Below are 20,912 nucleotides of genomic sequence, written 5' to 3' on the forward strand. Positions count from 1 at the left end.
AGAACGCTGTCACTGCAGCCAGGAAAGGGAAGAGTATTTGTTTGGATTGATTTTACATCTCTAAAAATAGGTATTTTCAATGAGAGAAACGTATTGGCTTACAAATCTTTTATGGAACAACAGAAATCTCTTTAGAGGATAACAAGGATTACTTGAAGTGGAGAGGTTTTCTTGAAAAAAGCAAGGAATAATTAACATTTTCTGTCTGTACTAGAAGAAAAAAAATAATTAAGAAGTCATAAATAAGTGGCATCAGAGCCTGCCTTTGCAATAGCATTAACTCTGATTAATTCCTGTGCTGCTCACAGGTCTCAGACTATGCAATTACCTAGGAATTCCTTTACAATTCAGCTTTAGTGAAGTGTGTACTTATTAGGAGTCTATGCTAAGTGTTTTGTTACAATATTCACACCATGACTTTATAAATAGGTAGACATTTCGACATTGCTTTGATCTGAAAGTGCGATCATTCTTGCTATTAAAAGGAAAAAACAAGAACAGCATTTTTCTCTTAATTGGAGCGGTGGCTGTGGGCAGCTTGGAGAGTGACCCCAGTAACGTAGCAGCGACTGTACACAACTTGATATTACTGAGGAATTATCAGCGCTCAAATCATAGGCAGCAGAATAAAAAACAAGAAAAAAGAGGAAAATTTTTAAGAAAATAAGAGAAGTAAGAAGCCTGACCTAGTGGGAAGTCCCTGCCCATGGTTGGGGGGATTGGAACTAGATGATCTTCAAGGTCCCTTCCAAGCCAAACTATTCTATCATTCTACGATAAGAGAAGATATAGATCTTCTCATCTTGCTGGTCAGCACATTTCAGGAAAGCCCAGAAATAGAATCAAGTGTCTGGGAAACAGGCAAATGGTGTTCCACAGGCCAGTCAGCGTGAGTGCCATACCTGCTTGTGTTGTCGTCGTCGTCAGAGTCAATGAAGCTGCTGGACTCCAGCTCGCTACTCATCATGGTAGAAGAGCTGTCGTAACCAGGAGGGTGCTCGCGGTGTCTGTCCAGTTTCGGATGGCCATTGATCCGAGGGACTGTGAAAACAAAAGAAACGGGGTATTACTAGGCAGAGAGGAAGAGGATGGAAGAAGTGAAACCGTGAGCAGCACAAGGTTCACACAGAGCTGCGGAAAATGCTGCAGGAGGATCCTTATCCCAAAACCAAGCTCTGTGCAGAACCCAGTTTCATTCAACAGCTGGAAAGCCTCCTGTCCTGGCCAGTCTGTCTGCATTCTTCTGCAGCATTTCATTTATCTATGGCTCATTGCACGGGCAAACCAGAAACGGAGTGAGGCAGATGCAGCAGGCACGAACAAGGACCAGAATGGGATCAGTTAGGATGGCCATAAGAAGTTGACATCAACAGGAAGGGTCATATGGAGATCTTTGAAAAGCAGCAGGTAAGACAATTTGAGTTCAGTATGTGCCTAGAAGCCCAGAAAACGCTGAACAACATTCCTTGAGGAATTCTATTAATACCTTCTTCGTTAGAGGATGACGGAGCTCATTGTGAACGTTTGACAAAAGCCTTTCTGTATGTCACAGAGATTAGAATAAAGCATGGCCTAGGAGGTTAAAATGCATCCTCTTGACTTCTATCAACAGCAGAGCAGGCCCTGCCTGCAGGACAAAAGCACATCAAAGCGCTACAGCAAGGAAGCCTTGGAAGCGGAAAAGAGCCGAGCAACATCTGCTCCAGGAAGCTGTAAGGAGGGTTCCGTGCCGCTGCAGAGCACAGCGGGGAGCATCGCTCAGCGCACAGCCGAGCTCCCACTTAGAGAATAAACAACAGAGCTTCCAATCCCAATCAATGCAGGAAGCTTTCACCGATTATTGACAAGAAATGCGTTGCCACTTCTCCAATGGAGACTTGCAACCCATCGGCACAGCTCACTGTTGGGTGCGGGGTCAGGGTTTCTGATGTGTACGTACGGAGGAACGATGAGCACAGCATTGTCTACTCCTGCTTTAGGCTTTTACCCATCTGCTATAGCTCTGGACCTTGTCTCGTGTTCAGAGTTCTTCAGAACCTTCACACAGCCTCTCGCATCGCTCTACAGAGCTACCAGAGAAAGGCTTGGAGACGTTGCCACAGGACAGATCCCAGCCAGTGACAAAGCTCCATCTCTCGCAAGCACAGTCCTACACGGCCCGCATCCCATCCCTGCCTATCTGGTCACTTCAGACCTTTAGGGACTCACCAACACCACTTCACCGCTGTTTAAACATGATGGAACCCTTAAACTGCTGGGAAGAACTCTATTTTCAGCTCCCACTGCCCCAGTTCCCATTGCAATTGCTTCACAGTCCCAGCCCTTGCTGTTTGGATTCCTTGGCATGCACTAAGGCAAAGAACACAGAGACTGCAGCAATGACCCAAAATCTCCAGCGGCTCCTCTGCCCAAATATTTGGGGATCTGCAAGTGTGCCCACATCAAGAGCTTCTCAAAGCACAGGTCATTAGCCGGTATTTTCCAGCTGCCTGCACAATAGTCAAGTCCACCCCACAGCAGGGGCGGTGTCAGAACACCACTGCCGACACTTGGCATCCGTGGACTTGTCAGAAACGGAACAGTAGATGTAAAACATCTTCCAATGCCAAAGAAAACTTGTCCCTTAATTACCACCCTAATTAGAGCTTCCACAGTCCTTTTTCCCACTCCTCCTCAGGAAACAGACGTGGGAGCTTTGTTGTAGACAGCGAGGGGTCCCAGCACATGCACCAGGCAGACCTCCCACGTTTCTCGTTAACATCCTCACTCTGCTTTCATTTAATAGGACTTTGTCAACTTCCCAAAGCAATGAGGACTTTTGTTGCTTTAAGAGAGACAGCGGAGCTCTGACACACTGACAGCTCAACTCTTCCAGACTAATTTTAGATGAAGCTAATGCCAGGGATGGCTGCGCTACTCGTTAGCATGAAAGGTGATCAGGGAAAGAGACATTCCCCGAATCACAAAAAAGCCGCTTTGGATACAAAGCTTCTCGCTCCCCTAGCAAAAAAGTTCTCTGCCTATGTAGCCTCCACAACATAACCATCGTTGTACCTTAAAATATACGCAGAGAAGGTAACGTTGTCTACGCTTCCTGACAGGGCTCATCTTAGAATCACAGAATTTTGTTCTGGTTGGAAGGGACCTCAAAGCCCATCCAGTCCCACCACCCCCTGCCATGGGGAGGGACACCTCCCACTGGATCAGGGGCTCCAAGCCCCATCCAACCTGGCCTGGAACCCCTCCAGGGATGGGGCAGCCACCACTGCTCTGGGTATTTCAAATCTGTGGCTTAAGACAGACAGGGAAGATGATGCTTTGAGGACTCCATTGCTATGTAGAACGAGTGGGCAGCAGAAAGGTTCATCTGTCTACCCCTTGAGAGGAGGATTCGAAGGTAGCCTAGAACCAATGGTACCTACAGAGCTCAGTACTGAGTTTTGGTTTAATTTTTCTAAATGATAAAACTGAAATCCCAATGGGAGGCGGAAGATGAAACTTCCATCTACTCACGATGGAGCTGTGCAGTTAGGGGCTGGAAGGGGTTTAAGTGTGAACTAAAGGCTAACTTAGAAGGAAGCTTCTCCCATGTTCTGAAAACAGCAGCGATCCCTGAACATCAGGCTGAGCAGAGAGAGATTTTTCTGCACAGCTCACAGTTAGAATCTGCTTTTCTACTCACATTTACTGTGGGATAGTTTCACTGTACCTACAGTCCCAACAGATCTCTTTGTTTTACTCTCCTCTGCCCCAAGGCTTTCCCAAGTAAGACTGAGAACCTCGTTCTGTTGAGCCTCCCAATTCCACAGTGATCGAGGACCGGCAGAGTCAGCTTGCTTGACCTGTAGAAGTTTTAGCTCAATGCGTTTGGATCTGTGCAGTTCCCAAATGGCTCATTAGCACCTTTTCTCACTTCACCTGGTTTGAAATGAAGGCTATAATACATCCTTCTTTTTTTTTTTTTTGTGGATGGAGTACTTCTTTCCCTTTGTAGAGTATCCAGGGATATCCTCATTGTCAGGGTGGGTAATTCTTTGCTATTCACTTTGTACCAATAATGAGCTCAGATGGTTCCAAACACTCCGTGGTCCGTGTTATTGTGCAGCTTGGGGAGCTGGCAGTGCCGAGCCTGTGTCCTGGCTACTCTGCAGAATTATACCCATGGAACAAACCCATGAGTAATGCCGTGCTCTGATGCCGATCCCTCCTCCCGCCTTTCTGTGAACTGCTAGAGCTGTAATTTGGGTATTATTCGAACAAGTCTCTACAGGACGAGATCAAACACTCCAAACGCATTTCCTTCTTTCTGCAGGGAAAGGAGGATTTACCACTACTTCATAATGACAAGGGAGCACACAGCTTCTGTCCCTGAAATAGCTGTGAACCAGGTGTTACAACCTTGCTGTCCTTCCTCCATCCTTGTCCCCTTTTTCCTATCACCGTTCCCCCATTTTATATCCAACTGCACACCAGACAAAGAGTTGAAGAAAAGAATAACTAATGTATAACTGTTGTTACAAAGAGACCTTAAAATCCCTCTCTGGGACAAGGGAATTTCATAGAATCATAGAATTATGGAACAGTTTGGGTTGGAAGGGACCTTAAAGCCCATCCAGTCCCACCCCTGCCATGGGCAGGGACACCTCCCACTGGATCAGGGGCTCCAAGCCCCATCCAACCTGGCCTTGAGCAGCCACCACTGCTCGAGGCAGCCCGGGCCAGGGCCTCCCAGCGCAGTTCAGGACCCAAAGCTGAGCTGTGCATTTTGGAGACATGTTTTCAACTGAAAACAGCACATTGGTGGGTCTGGGTTTTCAAATAAAATACTGTTATGACCACAGAAACATTACGAATATTCAGTAACATATACATGACAACTGCAGTTGTCCTTTGTGCACCTTAACACATCACCTCTTGCTCAGGTGTGCAGCCTGCTCCAGGTAGGAAGCCTACATCGTTTGAGAACAGGTAACGCTCGCATTACTGAGCCACACATTCTTGCCTCTGCACACCTTAGACTGATAGGAGAAGGAATTTTTATCCCATTTCTGTCTAAAGGGAAATGCACAAATTTATTACAGACCATTAGAAGGCAGAAACCCCTGTGCTCAAACACCACCACATGAGCAATCCAGACCAGAACAGCCAGTCAACTCTCGGCTCTTTGGCCATGGCAAAACGCCTATCGCCACTGGTTTAAACTAACATTAAAAACAAATCACCTTTCAACGTGCTTCCTGGAATAAGTTTTTAACACAACACTGTTAGAAGATTCTGCCTCTCTCTGGGATTTCCCAAAGGGATCTGCAGTCAGGATGGTGCAAAGCCAGCTCTCTGCTCCACCCAATGAGTAATTTTCAGTCACTCTGAGTCAGTCACAAGGGTTAAATGAACAGAAAGACACTGGCTTCTAACCTCCAGTGTATCTATGACTTCTGGTTTTCTTACTGGAGGCAAATACTTTAGTGGGTGAAGCTGTGAAGAAAGCCGGTGATGGCATCTCTTGGGCCCAAGTATTCCATATTCTGGATCATTTTACACTCGATGGGTGGCACCTATTCATTTGTAATTAAGCCTGGAAATTCTTGTCTGGCAACAAAGGAAAAACCGAGTGTACTTTGATGTACAGACTACAGGCAAGAGATGAAGTTGTGCAGTTTGTATGTGTACTTTGGGTGCCCTTCTGTATAAAAACACAGTTCTTCAGAGCCTATGTGGTGTATTTAAACCAGAATAAAATACTACCGCTGATCCAAGCTGGGAGAAATCCACAGAAATCATTTCAGAGGATTTTCGCTCAGATCTTGCAATGTTAAAAGACTAAGACTCTCAAAGTATCTAAGGTATAAACTCCCGACGCATCATACAGGCAGTTGTGTCCTACCTTTATACGAGCAAACTTGAATCACAGAGGCAGCCGAGCCATGACAGCCCAGAGCTCAGCACTGTGTGTCTTTATTCCTCTCCAAACTAATTATCTTCTAATAATACAGAAAGTTCTCTACGTTGTCAAAAAGAACCTCCCTGCCACTTTACTGTAGGCTGTCCAAACCTCTTAGAAAATGCTGAGCTTCAAAGAGTTTCAAAGCAATCATCAAATTATTCCATTAAAATAATAACAGTCCCTGAAAGCACACAGGAATGCAGACACGCTTCCGTAGGATTCATGCAAAAGTAGTTCTTGCTCTGAAAGATTGTCAGAAAACCTGTTCTTTCTAAATGAAAAAGGAGAAAAATGAAATAGGACTTACCATCCTCGTGCCCTTCTCTGTTTCTCCGTCGATGTCTGTCTCGCCGGTGGCTAATAACTGACTCTGTTCCTGTTTCATTGTCCAGGCCATCCCGGCTGCTGGCAGCGTTTGGGCTGTCAGAGAACAAATAGGAAGAAACAGTGGAGTCATCTGTTTTTTTTGTTTTTGATAAAAGCAGTTGCGAGTGTGAGCACATCGGTTTGGAAGCCAGAAACCTCTTCTGCGGGTCAGCTGCAGCCCGGGTGCAGCCCTGCAGGCTCCCCCCAACCCCCAAAGCGCCTGATGCACTTCAATATCCATGCGACACAGCAGGATTTGCACAAGTTGTATCATCGTAACGCTGAAAAAGATGCCACAGGGCTGTGGTGTGAAATTTCCATAGGGAAAAAAGCCTAGTGATGGGCTAAGAAAAGGGATAAGAAAGAGGACTGCTACAGCATTTAGAGACAACTACGAGGCAGCTTTAGCCGCTAACACGCTTGCAGAGGAACTGGGATTTCAGGTCAGTCCCAGGGGTGGAGCCCCTGCCCCTGGAGGGCTTCAAAAAACACAAAGCCATGGCACTTTGGGACAGTTGAGCACAGTGGGATTGGGCTGGCGGTTGGACTGGATGAGCTTAAAGGGCTTTTCCAGTCTTAACGATTCTACAGTTTTATGATGCTATGATTCTGCTGTGAACCATTTCCCTTAGAAAGGTACATACTCTTCCTCTCTGTTCCGCAACTATCCCCATTGAAACGGAGTCCCAACTCCCACCCGCCCTTGGCAGCTGCTGTTTCTGCCCAGCACGTCCTGCTCAGAGTGCAAAAGGGCCATCCCCGTCCACACACCACAGCATCAGAGTCATTACCGTCCTGCTTCTAGAATTCCCCGGGATCGGAAGGTGCTGCCACGTGCATTTTACACAGGAAATAAAACCAGCAGTGGTCGAGCCAATTGGTCCATGGGCTTCTGTGGAAGCGGGACCCAGAACAGGTATACGTGTAAGCAGGTGTGTAACACTCCACAGAAAGGGACTGCTGGAAAGCCTTTTGCACGCCCACACGCCTTCTTGAAATGTGCTGACATGCCCACCACACAAATTGGGAAATCGAGGCTGTTCTTCAAGTGACTGCACACTGTGAGCCCTAACAGAGGTACCGAAACACAGGTCTGGACCGAAGGGCAGCCACAGCTATGGCTGCGTTTGTTTCAGTCCAGCACAACTGAAAAGGGAAAGAGGGTGACAAATCGCCAAGGCCACCCCAGGTGGCTCTGGGACATCTCACCGGCACCATCTACCGACTGCTGCTGCTGCTCTGCGGGACTAAATCGCTTCCTGGGCTAAACGTGCCTACGAAGAGTGCAAAAGGAACCTCACAGCTGGCTCGTTCCCTCTCTCATTAATTGAATTAATGGAATTAAATGCCATTCCATTTTCAACGCACACACCCCAGAGCCACGTAAGATGGTGGCTCAGCAGTCACTATTCGCAGCTCACTCTGCACCTCCACTGCTAACCCAGGAACGGCCTCACCTATTCAGATGAACGTGGATTTGGCAGCCACTGAACAGAAGCAGTAGAACATGAAATACAGAATGAATTTCAGGACCCTCATCAGGGAGGAGAAAAGTAAATTTTCTTTGGATTTAAGCAATGATGAAGGAACAAATCAATCCTGTCGGGCAGCTACTTGCGATTACCACTTCGCTGCTGACGAGGATCTCATTTCCTGGGACGGTATTGCCTGCTGACCTGTCCGCTCGGTCCATTTCTTGTATTCTCTGCTGTCCAGCAACATTTCGGTTTGTACAATTACACAACACCTAATTGTTTATCTAGGAACAAGAACATAAGCCAGAGAGTGCGACCTCCCATTTTGCTGCTCCTGACTCTGCATGACCTGCACGAGTTCCCTGCCCCACGGGGGTTCTCACAGTGGCTTTGTAACACGAAGGCACCATCACTCGCAGCTCTGTGCTCGGTGCCAGCAGGAAGACCAGACAAGATGCTCAGGACACTGTGGAAGACAGAAGAAGCAGCTCAAAAGCAGCTCAGTAGAGCACAGCTGGAATCCCATCGGGCCGAGCACATAGAGCAGTGAGTGCTTTATATGCCCAACTCCCAACATAATTAGCTTTTTAACTAAAGTTTGATCTCGCAGCTCTTCCATGTAGGCACAGGTCAGGAAGACAAAGAACTGGTTATGTTCTATTTACAGGCCATGTGACTGCACGCAGAGGCCTCTCCCAGGCAACAGAACTCAATTAATGAACGCAGGAGGGCAGTAAAGCCCTTGCAAGGCACACGGTGTCAGGCAGGGTTAGCATTTCCCAGGAGTTCTTGTACTCTCTAGAAGGCATTTATCTGTACAAGACTCATATACAGCGCTACCGGCTCCTCCAGGCAAGAGACGTCGCAGAAAGCAATGGGAACACACGACACCGGGCAAATCAGGACCACATTTCCCTCTCCAAACACACACTAAGATCACAGCTAGAACCAGGTCCTGCTTGAAACCCTCCTGGGGTGAATTCCGAGGGCCTGCCTGAAAAGAAAGGCATTCTGAGGACAGATTTTGGCTTTGCACACGTAACAGGAAATAACAAGGCTACCATTCCAACAGCTGACTCCCAGCCTGGCTACAGCCTCACATCCACACGGAGGAGGAATCATTCCTTCGGTAAATTCTTGCTCTCGATATCAGTATTGTGCTGGCTCCGCATACTCAGAATTATACGTAACATAGCAATAATAAATGGTGATCATACATATCCCACAAGAAGCATTTTGGGCTCCCTCTCTACTTAACTCTTCCACAGTGGGTTTTGAAAGGAGATTCAAAGGATATATGTCTCGTTCTAACAACAAAAAGGTCTTTTTCTTCTCATCCCCCTTTTACTTCCTCAGTTCTAATAAGTATATAATCTTTCTAACAATAAATAGCAGGCTTGCAGGAGCGGGGAGAAACGAGGGGAAGAAACAGATGGGAAAAGCACTTTTTGGTGTAAAATACTAAAAAAAGACAACTGGCTCTTACTGGAACGATGGAGGCCGGGAGTCTCCGATGCCGCCTGTTCTCTCGATGGGTGGCGGAAGGTCAGCGTGGCTCTCAGTGCACTGGGATCCTGTGTCCGAGTGGGAGCTTTCAGCCAGGACCAGCTGCCAAGAGAAAGCGGAGGATTACACACGCTCGTACAGGTTTCTCCACCCCACCACACGGTGTTCAGCCCCTCCTGCACTTCCGACAGATGAGATCCAGAAAACAGCAGGGAGGCAACGCTGCCAATACCACCAGTCTGAGAAGAGATTGAGGCAAAGCAAAGCAACTTGCTCAGCCTCACACGGGTCTATAGCAGTCGTGAAAGCAAGTTCAGACTTCACACACCCTTATCCAGTCCCATACTTCCCTTGCTATGTTCAGAAAGTTTTAGCAAGAAGAAGGAAAAAACCCTCCAAACCAGAAAGGAAGCTAAAACCGACTCCTGCATCCCAGCAGCCCGCTGCCCGCACGCCCCGCCTTCCGGCCACTGCCTACACAAGTCAGAGAGGCGTAGAATCATAGCATAGTTTGGGTTGGAAGGGACCTTAAAGATCATCTAGTTTCACCCCCTGCCATGGGCAGGGACACCTCTGGCTCAGGGGCTCCAAGCCCCATCCAACCTAGCCTTGAACCCCTCCAGGGATGGGGCAGCCACCACTGCTCTGGGCAACCTGGGCCAGGGCCTCACCACCCTCACAGTGAAGAAACTCCTCCTTATGTCTAGTCTAAATCTGCCCCTCTCCAGTTTATACCTAGTCAGCCTGGAACAGGTGACCTAGAGGTGGAGAAAAAAAAGGTTTATATCCTATTACCAATCCCCTGAGACACCCAATTGCTTCACCGAGGCTTTTTAAACAACGTGATTGTAAGGTCTTTAATTAAATAAATGCGCAAATAACGACTCAGATCATTACCTTTCACTACGAGGCAACAAGGTTTCAGCTTCCCTCTATTTTTAGCTGTGGAAGAACTTGCCCTATATAAGAATCATAGAATCATTAAGGTTGGAAAAAATCTCTAAGACCATCACAATCCAACTGTTGACCCATGACTATTAAACCATGTCCCAAAGTGCCACATCGAGATGCTTTTTGAACCCTTCCAGGGATGGAGACTCCACCACTGCCCTGCACAGCCTCTACCAGGGCTTCACCACTCTGTCAGTAAAGACATTTTCCCTAATATCCAATTTAAACCTCCCCTGGTGCAACCTGAGGCCAGGAGACTCCCACTGTATTGGTTGATTTATCGAGGACTAATTCTATTCTAAGCCTCAGAGAGATGCTGGCTGTTAAAGAAGGGGATGGAGAAGGAAAGGGAACAGGACAGGAGGGGATTGGTGTTCGGTATTACTCCTAAGAGGGTATTCCATAAACACGAGAAGGCAAACACACAACAATCTCTTGAAAGGAACTGCCTGAAGACAAAACAGTTCCCCAGCACTGCATGGAGCCAGCTGCATTATTCTAACTCTCTTGTCACCAAAGCAAGAGCAGCAGAGGAAACACTGAAGGGGAAAATAATACCAGCTCTCCGAGTAATTTGATAATTAGGATTTCTTTCCGTCAGGTGGGGAAGTTAATGGGAGACGTTTAGAGAGCATGTTGGCATTACGGACATGCAAGAACGTCTCTGAGCCTGGCTCACTCGCTGAGAAGTCTCCGTGCAAGTACTTTCACAAAATCAAACCAAAAAGAAAAGAAAAAAGCCTGGGTGTAGGCAAGGTCTGTACATCCCCTCACTCCTCCCATTCCGAATTGCGTCAAGCTACGCAAACACGCCCCGGGCCTGAGTTATCTGAAAGCAGGAGATGTTCCTTCTTTAAGCTGTGGTGCCGATGGCAACACCTGACTCAAAGATGCGCTCGATGCGAAGAGCGATGAGCCAACAAGAAAAATCCTGTACATAGTTCAGGACGTATGTTCTTTAGTATTTCCCTGCTCCTGGAGGAAGAAGCCTCGGCAATGCAGAACCCATGGCAAGCCCACCATGCCGATCGAAGCTGCAGAGCATCTTGGGAGTGCTGCTGAGCAGAAGGAAAACTTGTCTCTAGGCTGTGATTTCCTGAAGGATAAAGGATTCGGTACCTGCTTCGTATTGACCTTCAGTGGGATCTGAGTCATGAACAGCCTCAGACTATGTCATCACCATCAGGAAAGGAAGAGGGCTGCAGAAATGACCCATGCTCATCCTTCAGCTGCACCACTTCGAACTAGAATCAGTTCACTTCCAGATATAGTGAACTCCAGACATATATAAACTCAAGAAAAACATACTAGCACCAACTCCGGCTTCCGAGCAGCTCGTTAATCTTAGATAAAGGTTTTCCAGTAGCAAATCATAAGCACAACAAGCGTGATAACCCACTGCAAGACTTCTCACATTGCCATTCCCATGTCGTGCTGGCTGCACTGCTGGTCGCAGCCTGGCTCAGGCATTTCCACACAAAATACACTTACTGTCACTTAGGCACATCCTTTAGGGTGAAAGTTTGCCCCTGAGGAATCACAGAGTCAAGGAATCATCAAGGTCGGAGAAGACCTCTAAGCTCATCCAGTCCAACTGTCAGCCCAACCCCACCATGCCCACTAAACCATGGCCCAGCGTGCCATGGCCACACATTCTTTGAATGCCTCCACCCCTTCCCTGCACAGCCCATTCCAAGGCTTCGTCATTCTTTTGGTGAAGAAGTTTTTCTAATATCCAATCTGGTGGAACTGGGTAGGCTTTGAGATCCCTTCAAACCCAAACCATTCCATGATTCTATGAAACATGCTGTAGTTGAAAAAAGAAGGAAGCATGATCTAGCTGGCACAGAAAATTGCCCATTACTAAAATAAACATCACGTTCTTGATAGGCATTTGTGGGCCTTCTAGCAGTGCGGAGTCCTCTTCCCTTTGACAGAATTCCTGGTGGAATACAGGGCCTCATCAGCAAGTCCTTTTGTGCAATTGGTCCTTTGGGAGCAGCCTTCGAGTGGATAATGGGCCGTGTCTGTGAAGCTTTGACTTGGGATTTGAGATGTCTGTGACTTTATAGGCAATAATTACTTTCAACTTGTAGATGAATGTGGCTGCTCTGAAGTTGCTGTCAGAAATACAAATGGCTCTTTTGGGTATTTCTTTAGTTACTGTTATCAGTCCCTGAGCTGAGAGAAACACCAAGAGCTGCCGCTGCTCTCAGGGACAGTAAGAATTTAAATATTGTAGTTTTCATGCTGGTAGACTAATAAATATTTAGCCGGATGAGAGCAGAGCGTAACTGTGTTTGCTCTTTCCCCTTCCTCAGCTCGTTCTTGTCTGGTGTCTTTGGCCATGAATGCTGAACAGACTGATTCCTTGAGCTGCCTTAATTAACGCCCGGGTGAGTTTGCTCAGATGGCTGCTGAGCGCTGTGAAAGGCAGTCCTTGCCATAATTAAGTGAAAAGCATAAGCAAACATGGTGTAGAGGAGGGAAAGGGGAATTTGAGCTACAAAGAGGTGAAGCGATTGATCCAAGGGCTCACTGAAACCAGCAGCAATAATCTGGTTGGAAGGGACCTCAAAGCCCATCCAATTCCACCCCCTGCCATGGGCAGGGACACCTCCCACTGGCTCAGGGGCTCCAAGCCCCATCCAACCTGGCCTGGAACCCCTCCAGGGATGGGGCAGCCACCACTGCTCTGGGCTACCTGTTCCAGGGCCTCACCACCCGCACAGCAAAACATTTCTTCCTAGAATCTCATCTCAACCTCCTCTCTTTCAGCTAAAAATCATTCTCCCTCACCCTATCCCTGCACTCCCTGATCAAGAACCCCTCCTGAGCTTTCCTGGAGCCCCTTTCAGTACCAGAAGCTGCTCCAAGGTCTCCCTGGAGCCTTCTCTTCCCCAGGCTGAACAACCCCAACTCTCTCAGTCTGTCCCGGGACGTGCTCCAGCCCTTGGATCGTGGCCTTCTCTGGAGCAGCTCCAACAGATCCGTGTCCTTCCAGTGCTGATGCTCCCCTGATAACTCACCCAGGTACCTTAATGCTTAGGAATGGTTTCAGCGATCCTGCTTTCCTTCTTTATAAGCTCTGAACACGATGGAAGAAGATTTACATCACAGTATCGTGTTAATACCCTCTTCACTTTGGGTCAGATTTCCTGCACAGCTCTCTCTTTCCCCTGTGTGATAATTCAGTCTATCAGCAGATTAATGAGAGTAGAAATAATCTATGCAAAGAAAAAGCCGGTCCTGAAATCAGTTCATTTTATCTATTAGAAATCAACAAGAATTTGCTTCTGTGGATTTCCCCTCATCGCTTCCGTTAGGCTCTGAGAAGCAACAATGCACTTTGCTGACGATCATTCCACAGCCCCGAAGGTCCCGTGTCGCCCTGTGCGGTACAGACTAAACGATTCTACCCAACAACATTAATTGCAGTCGCAAATACAGTGTCTAAAAAGCTTAGGTACAAACAGGACGAGTATTATCTGCTGGCACCCAGATAACAGAGAAGGAAACAACAGAGAAAGGCTCGCGCAAGGCTATGACATCACTGCCAGCCAATAGGAGATGGTGCACATTCCCAGCAGCCACTCAGGGAATGGTTCCCAGATGTTGCAAAGCCTTCCTAAAAAACACAGATAACAGCCAAGCGACTTTGTGCAAAGTGCTGGCAGAGGCTGCTGGGCTGGCTCTGATCTGGCAGCAATCACAGCCACATTCCCGGCTTCCACTGGGAGGCTCTCCCTGGGCCGGGCAAAGAGAAGAGAAAAACACGCTAAGCTGTTGCAAAAAGCCTGAAGGTAACGTACCCCCTTCCATAGAAGCTATTTATCCAAATTGCTCAGTAAGCACCTGAGCCTGAAAAACCAAAATTGCATGAATAATTTCAGCTAAGCAGTCCCAAAGAACACAAATTATCCCCTGGAAAAAAAAAAATGCATCCTAGGTTTTATGCGTGTGTGTGAGTGGAACAGGCAGATGTGTCACAGAGTCACAGAATGGTTTGGGATGAAAAGGACCATGAAGTCCATCCAGTTCCAACTCCGGCCATGGGCAGGGACACCTCCCACTGGATCAGGGGCTCCAAGCCCCATCCAACCCAGCCTGGAACACCTTCAGCTACACGCTCGTGTAAATGCATTTACAGAAGAACCATCGGATGAAGAACGCAGCCACACAATCAGTGCTGCTCTCTGTATTGTTAAGAAACACAAGTGTCAACCACGGAAAAGGAATCCAGTACATAGCAGCCCTCTGTCCCAAAATGCTTAGCCCTAAAATAACCTCAACTATAAAGCCCACCCCGAAATCAAAAGGATAAGATCTAAGACGCAGAGGAGAAAACGAAGCAGGACACAGGAAGGATGGGAAGAGGTTTAAGTCGTTAATTAGGAGCAGCAATTCTAATTCGATACTAATCTCGCTGTACACTGAGATCCAAGGGCAGCAGAAGTAAGCAGCAACTAAAGACTTCAGGATCCTCCCTGGAACCTTCTCCCCTATGGAAATCAGTCCTTCATATGACATCAAGATCAAAATTCCTACCGAGGACAAATAGAAGGATTCAAATGGTATTAAAAAAAGATGACTATCTCCAATTTCCAAATGTCAGTCATCTCGTGAACTTCAAAGTAGCCCCTGCATCAGTCGAGAGGTGTGGGGAAGAGCCAGCTGAGCTGCTCCGGGTGCACTTCATATTCCCGTTTTAAATACATCGCCTGGGTGTGAAATACTCGCATGTACAGGGCAGTGACTTACAGAGAGGGCAACAATTATCACAGATGGGTTGGGGAAAGAATGCGAAGCTGTCAGCTACCAGCTGATGCACATTTTATAACACGGGAGACAATGAAAGCTCAGCCCCATCACATTAAAAACCAGAAAATTAAATAGCCCTGCCCAAAACGCAGCTTTTCCAGAAGGTAAAGACCACCTTTGCTAGCCCTGAACTACATATATGTGATTATTTGTTAGGATCCAGCGAACGGGGTATTAAAGGGTTCAAAACTGTGAACAATTAACTTACAGCGAGATTTACATAAAGCTCCTCCAGTAATTAGCAGCAAATAGAAGCAGATAAGCGCTGCAATTTTATGGGTGTTAGTGTGGAAAAAGTAATTTGCAATTCGTAATTCAGGTCAGACACAGATGTTGCAGCTGATTGTTCGGTAAGGGAACAGAAGCCCTTGTCAGCAGCATCTGCAAACCGTGCGCTGTGATCTCTGAGGAGAGAGCTATAAACTGAATCCAAACTAGTGGGATATGCATATAAATTTGGAAACAAACTGATGGTGGGAAGGGAGGAAAGAGTCTTTTGAAGCGATGTATCTATCTGCAGTACTCACACCATCTGTGCTGCCTCTGCCCCAGCAGAAATAGATGGGTTTAGGACGCATTGTGTCATTTGCTGCCGAGCAGCAGCGGCTGAGGAAAGCCTGCATTGGTATCACGCTCACAAAAAGCTCTACAGCACCAATTCTCTGAAACAATTAGAGCCACACATCTACATTTTGCTTTTAGATCTTTGCAACAACCCCATCCCCGCTGTTAGAGACCCGGCTGCTGACTCAGGCTGAGCCGAGCCTTGTGTGTTAAGTTCCTGAGCTGGCATTAAACAAAAACCTCTCACTATTTACCATTGATTTGATGTTATTTCACCCAAGGAAGAAAGGCAAATTCAACTCTTTCTTCTCCAAAAGAAAAGACGTAAGAAATGAGGGAGGGATTGTGTTCTGACTTGGAAAAACCAAACCTGTCTTTATATTGTCTATCAAAGGTAGACAAGAAAATGTCATAGTCTTCCCATTCCAGAGGATGATCCGAGTGTCAGAACAGCTACAGAAAAAGCAGTGAATCCACGCACAGGATGACAGAACACTTGACATCGCAATGGACCTCTGGAGGTGTCCAGTCCAACCTCCCTGCTCAGCAAGAGCAAGGTGCTAAGGTCCTTGGTCAGTCAGGTTTCAGGTATCTCCAAGCATAAAGACTGCACATCTCTGGGCACGAGCTGTGCTTTACCACCCTCAGAGCAAAAAGGGGTTTACGTTCGAAAGGAATTTCCTTTATTACAAGTTCATGTCTATTGTCTCCTGGCCTGTCACGTGTCCCATCAGCTTTTGATACACATTGATAAGATCTCCCCAAGCCTTCTCTTCTTGAGGTGAAACAGTCCCAAGCTCTCTCAGCTTCTCCTTGTACATCAGACACTCTTTTCCCTTAATAATTTTGAATATCGGGAACACCACCGAGGACAAGAATTGTCTGGTTTCCCCAAAACCCAGGTTTGCCTTGAGTATAATAGGATTCTTTGTTCAGGGCTCAGGGGTTTTCAGGATTAATTAGTCCTTCTGATAAAAGCTATTACTCACTTCTACCACTTTGTTTTTAAAACAGATGCTGCTCTTACGCAATGCAAACATAAATGACATCTTCAAGGCCTTTTTTTGTCTGAAGCTTTCAGGATGCTCTCCTCAGCTCTCCCTTTTTGTACAATCTACACCATTACTAGCAGAATACCATGCTACAGTCCATAGTAATCCTTGGACTGAAGACAAAACCAGCACCACCAACGTTCATAGCTCAAGTGCATCCTGGAAGCAGTATATTTTTCAGTGTTGAGCCCTTCAGCCGTCTCCAGACCCTCAAACTGAAAAGGACCTCACATCGCAGCAGTGGCCATTAGCACACACGTTATTCCATGCCCTGGAGAAGTTCAGCCCATTATGTGTTCAGTTTTGGCACAAGAATGGACATAAACCAACAACCTCATTAAGAAAGAACATTGCACTGTGTCCCAGAGCACTCTAGGCAGAGCATCGGGTCTCAAAGACCACATCTGTTTGTTTAAACATTCATTTCATTCTCAAATGCCATTGATTTTATTCTAGAGAATGAACATTTCTTTTGAGAACCAATTTACGACACAGGGATCTTCCCTTCTTTGCGAAGGCAAGGGCTGTGTTCATTCCTTTCCCAGTTTCTATCAGAATAACTTTGCTTTGAAACACTCATCCGTTTTCAAACCAAGGTACCCAGTTGCCAAACACCCACTGCTGGGTGCAAACACGCGGCCAGGTTCTACAAACAGCTTTGAAAGTCACACTGTTTAAAACAGCTGACTTTTCGTAGACAGGCTTAAGGGAGAAGAACCTCTCCCAATTTTTAAGACCCCAATTTAATACAAAAATCTAATAAGTGCTCAATACTCTGTGAACATTTGAGTGTGTAGGAGGACTAATGCAAAGTTCTTGCATTAGAAAGCTCTGTGCTTTGCTCACCGAGCGCTAAGGATCTGTTGGGACTACACAGTTGCCAGAGTTTGAGTGCCTTAAAATTGAAAGCAATCAATAAGACAGGAAGAAGTGATAATATTGTACGATACAGCTGCGCTCAATTCATCTCCCAGCCTTTGCCCTCGCACGAGCAGCACTTTCAGCTGCTTAGAACCCAGCAGGGGCTGTATCTGATGAACCACAAAGCACTATTACTTAAGAACAATCTCCCAATCGAACTGATGTTTAAAAGATACAATGCACTTTCCTTACACAATAATAGAATGCGCACAGGCACTCTACTGCGGGCACATAATCGATATTCTATTTGATTTTATAACGAAAGCACACGTAATCCTATCTACGAGAAGCCAGGCTTAGAAACTTTAAGCTACCCAGCATGATTATATGCAAGGCCCAGACACATTTTCTTATCCTGTATAAGTTTAGTCAGTGCGATTTTAGGGGGACTGGTGGCAAACGTGAGCAAAATCTTCCACTGGAGAAACAGATGGAGACACGGCAGTTCCTTCCAGCTGATAATCCCAAGTGGCCTCAGTTGTCTTAACTGCGCAGGTGGGAAAAAACTCTTGTAAACCTACTTAACCACTACTTCTTTCTTGCTTACCTTCAACCCACCAGAAATAGAAAGACTGTGAGCACATCTGCGATGCTGAAAGGCTGCCCAACGTCTCTAGTTACTTCAGCAGAGTTCTCGTATCACAGCACTATGATTTATAACCCTATGGCAGCACTTGTTGAAGCCAAGCTCTGAACAAAGAATCATTTCATACTCAAGTCAAACTTGAGGTTTGGGGAAACCAGACAATTCTTCTTGTCCTCTGCTGTGTTCCCGATACCCAAGATGGTAAGGTCAGCTTGAAAGAGGATATTAAAATCATACACTACATCTTGAAAGCTTTTTTTGGTGTTAAAATCTAAACTACTAGTGCCCTCTTTGCTGCACAACCACTTTAATCAACCTTGACAGCGGTAAACCTCCTAACTCCAGTTTGAGAAATGTGTTCATGAAATGGCCAAAACCCAAACTTAACTGCGTGTTTAACAGCGCCCCAAACATCACCTGAAGGTGAGAATCACTGTATTTCGCACAGTAACCCTAGGGAACAACAGCTTTTACTGCATCTCCGTTAAGCAGATCATAATGTGACTGAAGAACCAGGCCTGCGGAGAAGCGACCCGCGCAGATCGTGCTCTGCTGTTCATCAGCCCAGCAGGCGGTGCAGGTCACCTCTTCATTAAATGGGAAGCAATCCGAAAGGCTGTGTAACACTTTGGAGACAGTAATGAATCATAGGATAGTTTGGGTTGGAAGGGATCTTAAAGCCCATCCAGTTCCACCCTGGACACCTCCCACTGGATCAGGGGCTCCAAACCCCATCCAACCTGGCCTGGAACCCCTCCAGGGATGGGGCAGCCACAACTTCCCTGGGCAACCTGGGCCACTGTCTCACCACTCTTGTCGTGAAGAAATTCTTTCTTATATCAAGCCTAAATCTGCCCCTTTCCAGTTTATACTCGTTTCCCCTCATCCTATCATCCCTTAATAACTCTAGTTAGGTGACAAACAAACATCATGAAGTACTGGAGAAATGAACACATGAAAAAGAGACAAGAGAGAGAATAAGGGAGAAGTGATTGGCCAAGCCACACAGTAACTGGGATGAACGGCTGGATCAGTGACTTGCTCTGTAACTGGATGAATTCTTTACAGCCCAGATCCCTCTGCTCTGCTTATTTGTCCATTTTTGCGTCTTTTTACTGAATGCATGCACAACGTTTAGCTTGGAGACTGACACCTTCCAGCACTACCACAACACTGATACGCTGAAATTAAAATAACAGAACCAAAATCCCCATGAATATCGTGTTTAGCTGGTTTTGAAGAAGTTGTTTTGACTGTTTAGTGACAATACTAGAACTCAGTGATCTGGCAGAACTTTATTAACACAGACAAAAGTGTGCTTCCTCTCCCCACCCCACAGCAAGCTGGCTCTTCCCTTTAGCCTTACGTTGTGGGACAACTCTTATTTGTTTAAAACAAAGATTAGAGCTTGGCTCTTACTGCTTTCAACAAGAGGTAAGCAAGGTTTAGAGAAGCCTACCCTTATCTTGTGAGGTTTACACTATCATTTCAGAGCCCTTCGTCGGGTTCAGTAATATTTAGGAGGCGAGGAAGAGACAACCGTGGAAAAGAAACAACGACGCAACATTACTAACATTAAAGGTTTCATGTTTAAATCGCCTTTTCAGCCCTGCACAGCTTTGTGGACTTTCCTCTAATTTATAAAATAGATCACTTAATAACAGGATGTTACAGATATAATGAAAAACTAAGCCTCTGATCCATGAAATCTGAGATTCAAGGCACTTCTAAAAATCCAGATCCATGTCTCAACTACCCTGCTTCTGTGCTCACGGTATCAGGCTACGAATGAGCCACACGGGCAGATGAGCCAACTTACCCAGGACACCACTCTTCCATTGAAGCAAGGTAGCTTTGCATTGTCATCTGAGATCTCCTCCTTTACCACCCTGGAAAAGAAAAAACATCTTAGGAAAACTATCAAGAGTTTGAAATTACATCAGAAGGGACAATGGTTTGCTTAAACCATTCAGGTAGAATACAAATCTTGACTAAGACGTTGGTATCGGCAACTCTTCTGTGTTTAAAGAATGTATGACATTAGACCAAAGGAAGCAGAAATACTCCCACTCAACACAGCAAGCCTGCAGGGCATTTTGATCCATTTTGGTCTCTTATTTCAACAGAGAAGCAGCGCAGGACAGAGTTTACCTGAATTCACTTAATCCATAGTACTCAATTTCTCAGAGTTACAGGAATAGCACCAGTGTTGGAAGCCCACGGCTTCCTTGAAACGCAGAGCTCTTCTCTTCTGCTGAGATCCAAACTAAGGCTGTGGGACAGCCGAAACCAACAGGGAACTTTTGCTAAATTCAGGGAGTCACTTGTGCAATAAAGGGTTTGTTTCATGATTCTGAAGAGCTAAAGATATGCACAGAGGTGGCTGCCCAGGTCAGGGAGAACTGGCTGGGATATTTGTTGAGTTGGGGCGGGCGGTTGAAGGAACTGAGCTGACTACTGCAAAGTCACTCAGCTGCAAGAACACCAGGTCTACTCTTCAACAAGAGGCTCCACGTTGATGTCAATACTCAAGATATTCTTCTATGTTACCTAATGCCTCCAACCAAAAGTGGGAACGTTTGGAAGCAGGCACTGTACAAACCCACGGGAGAGCCCTGCAGAGCAGGACTGTCTAAACCTGGGCAGAGAGGAGATACGACAGGGTGCTTACACCAAGTCAAACAGTGGATTCGTACCAGAAATAGATTAGTGGCCTCAAGTCCCTA

At 46.4% G+C, this 20,912-nt stretch overlaps 1 protein-coding gene across 3 annotated transcripts in view; it reads right to left on the reverse strand.

Annotated features, from left to right (window-relative positions):
* DVL1 (dishevelled segment polarity protein 1) overlaps window positions 1-20,912 on the reverse strand; it is a 73,028-nt gene that overhangs the window by 21,205 nt on the left and 30,911 nt on the right. For all 3 annotated transcript variants that reach the window (XM_009556731.2, XM_009556730.2, XM_054085858.1), the window contains exons 2-5: window positions 20,006-20,075; window positions 9,272-9,393; window positions 6,252-6,364; window positions 903-1,041 (exon numbers count right to left, since the gene is read on the reverse strand). In XM_009556731.2, the coding sequence (XP_009555026.1) occupies window positions 903-1,041; window positions 6,252-6,364; window positions 9,272-9,393; window positions 20,006-20,075 (444 nt within the window). The remainder of the gene's footprint in view (window positions 1-902; window positions 1,042-6,251; window positions 6,365-9,271; window positions 9,394-20,005; window positions 20,076-20,912) is intronic.

This window comes from Cuculus canorus, chromosome 21, assembly GCF_017976375.1.
Source record: "Cuculus canorus isolate bCucCan1 chromosome 21, bCucCan1.pri, whole genome shotgun sequence".
NCBI classification, from domain to species: domain Eukaryota; kingdom Metazoa; phylum Chordata; class Aves; order Cuculiformes; family Cuculidae; genus Cuculus; species Cuculus canorus.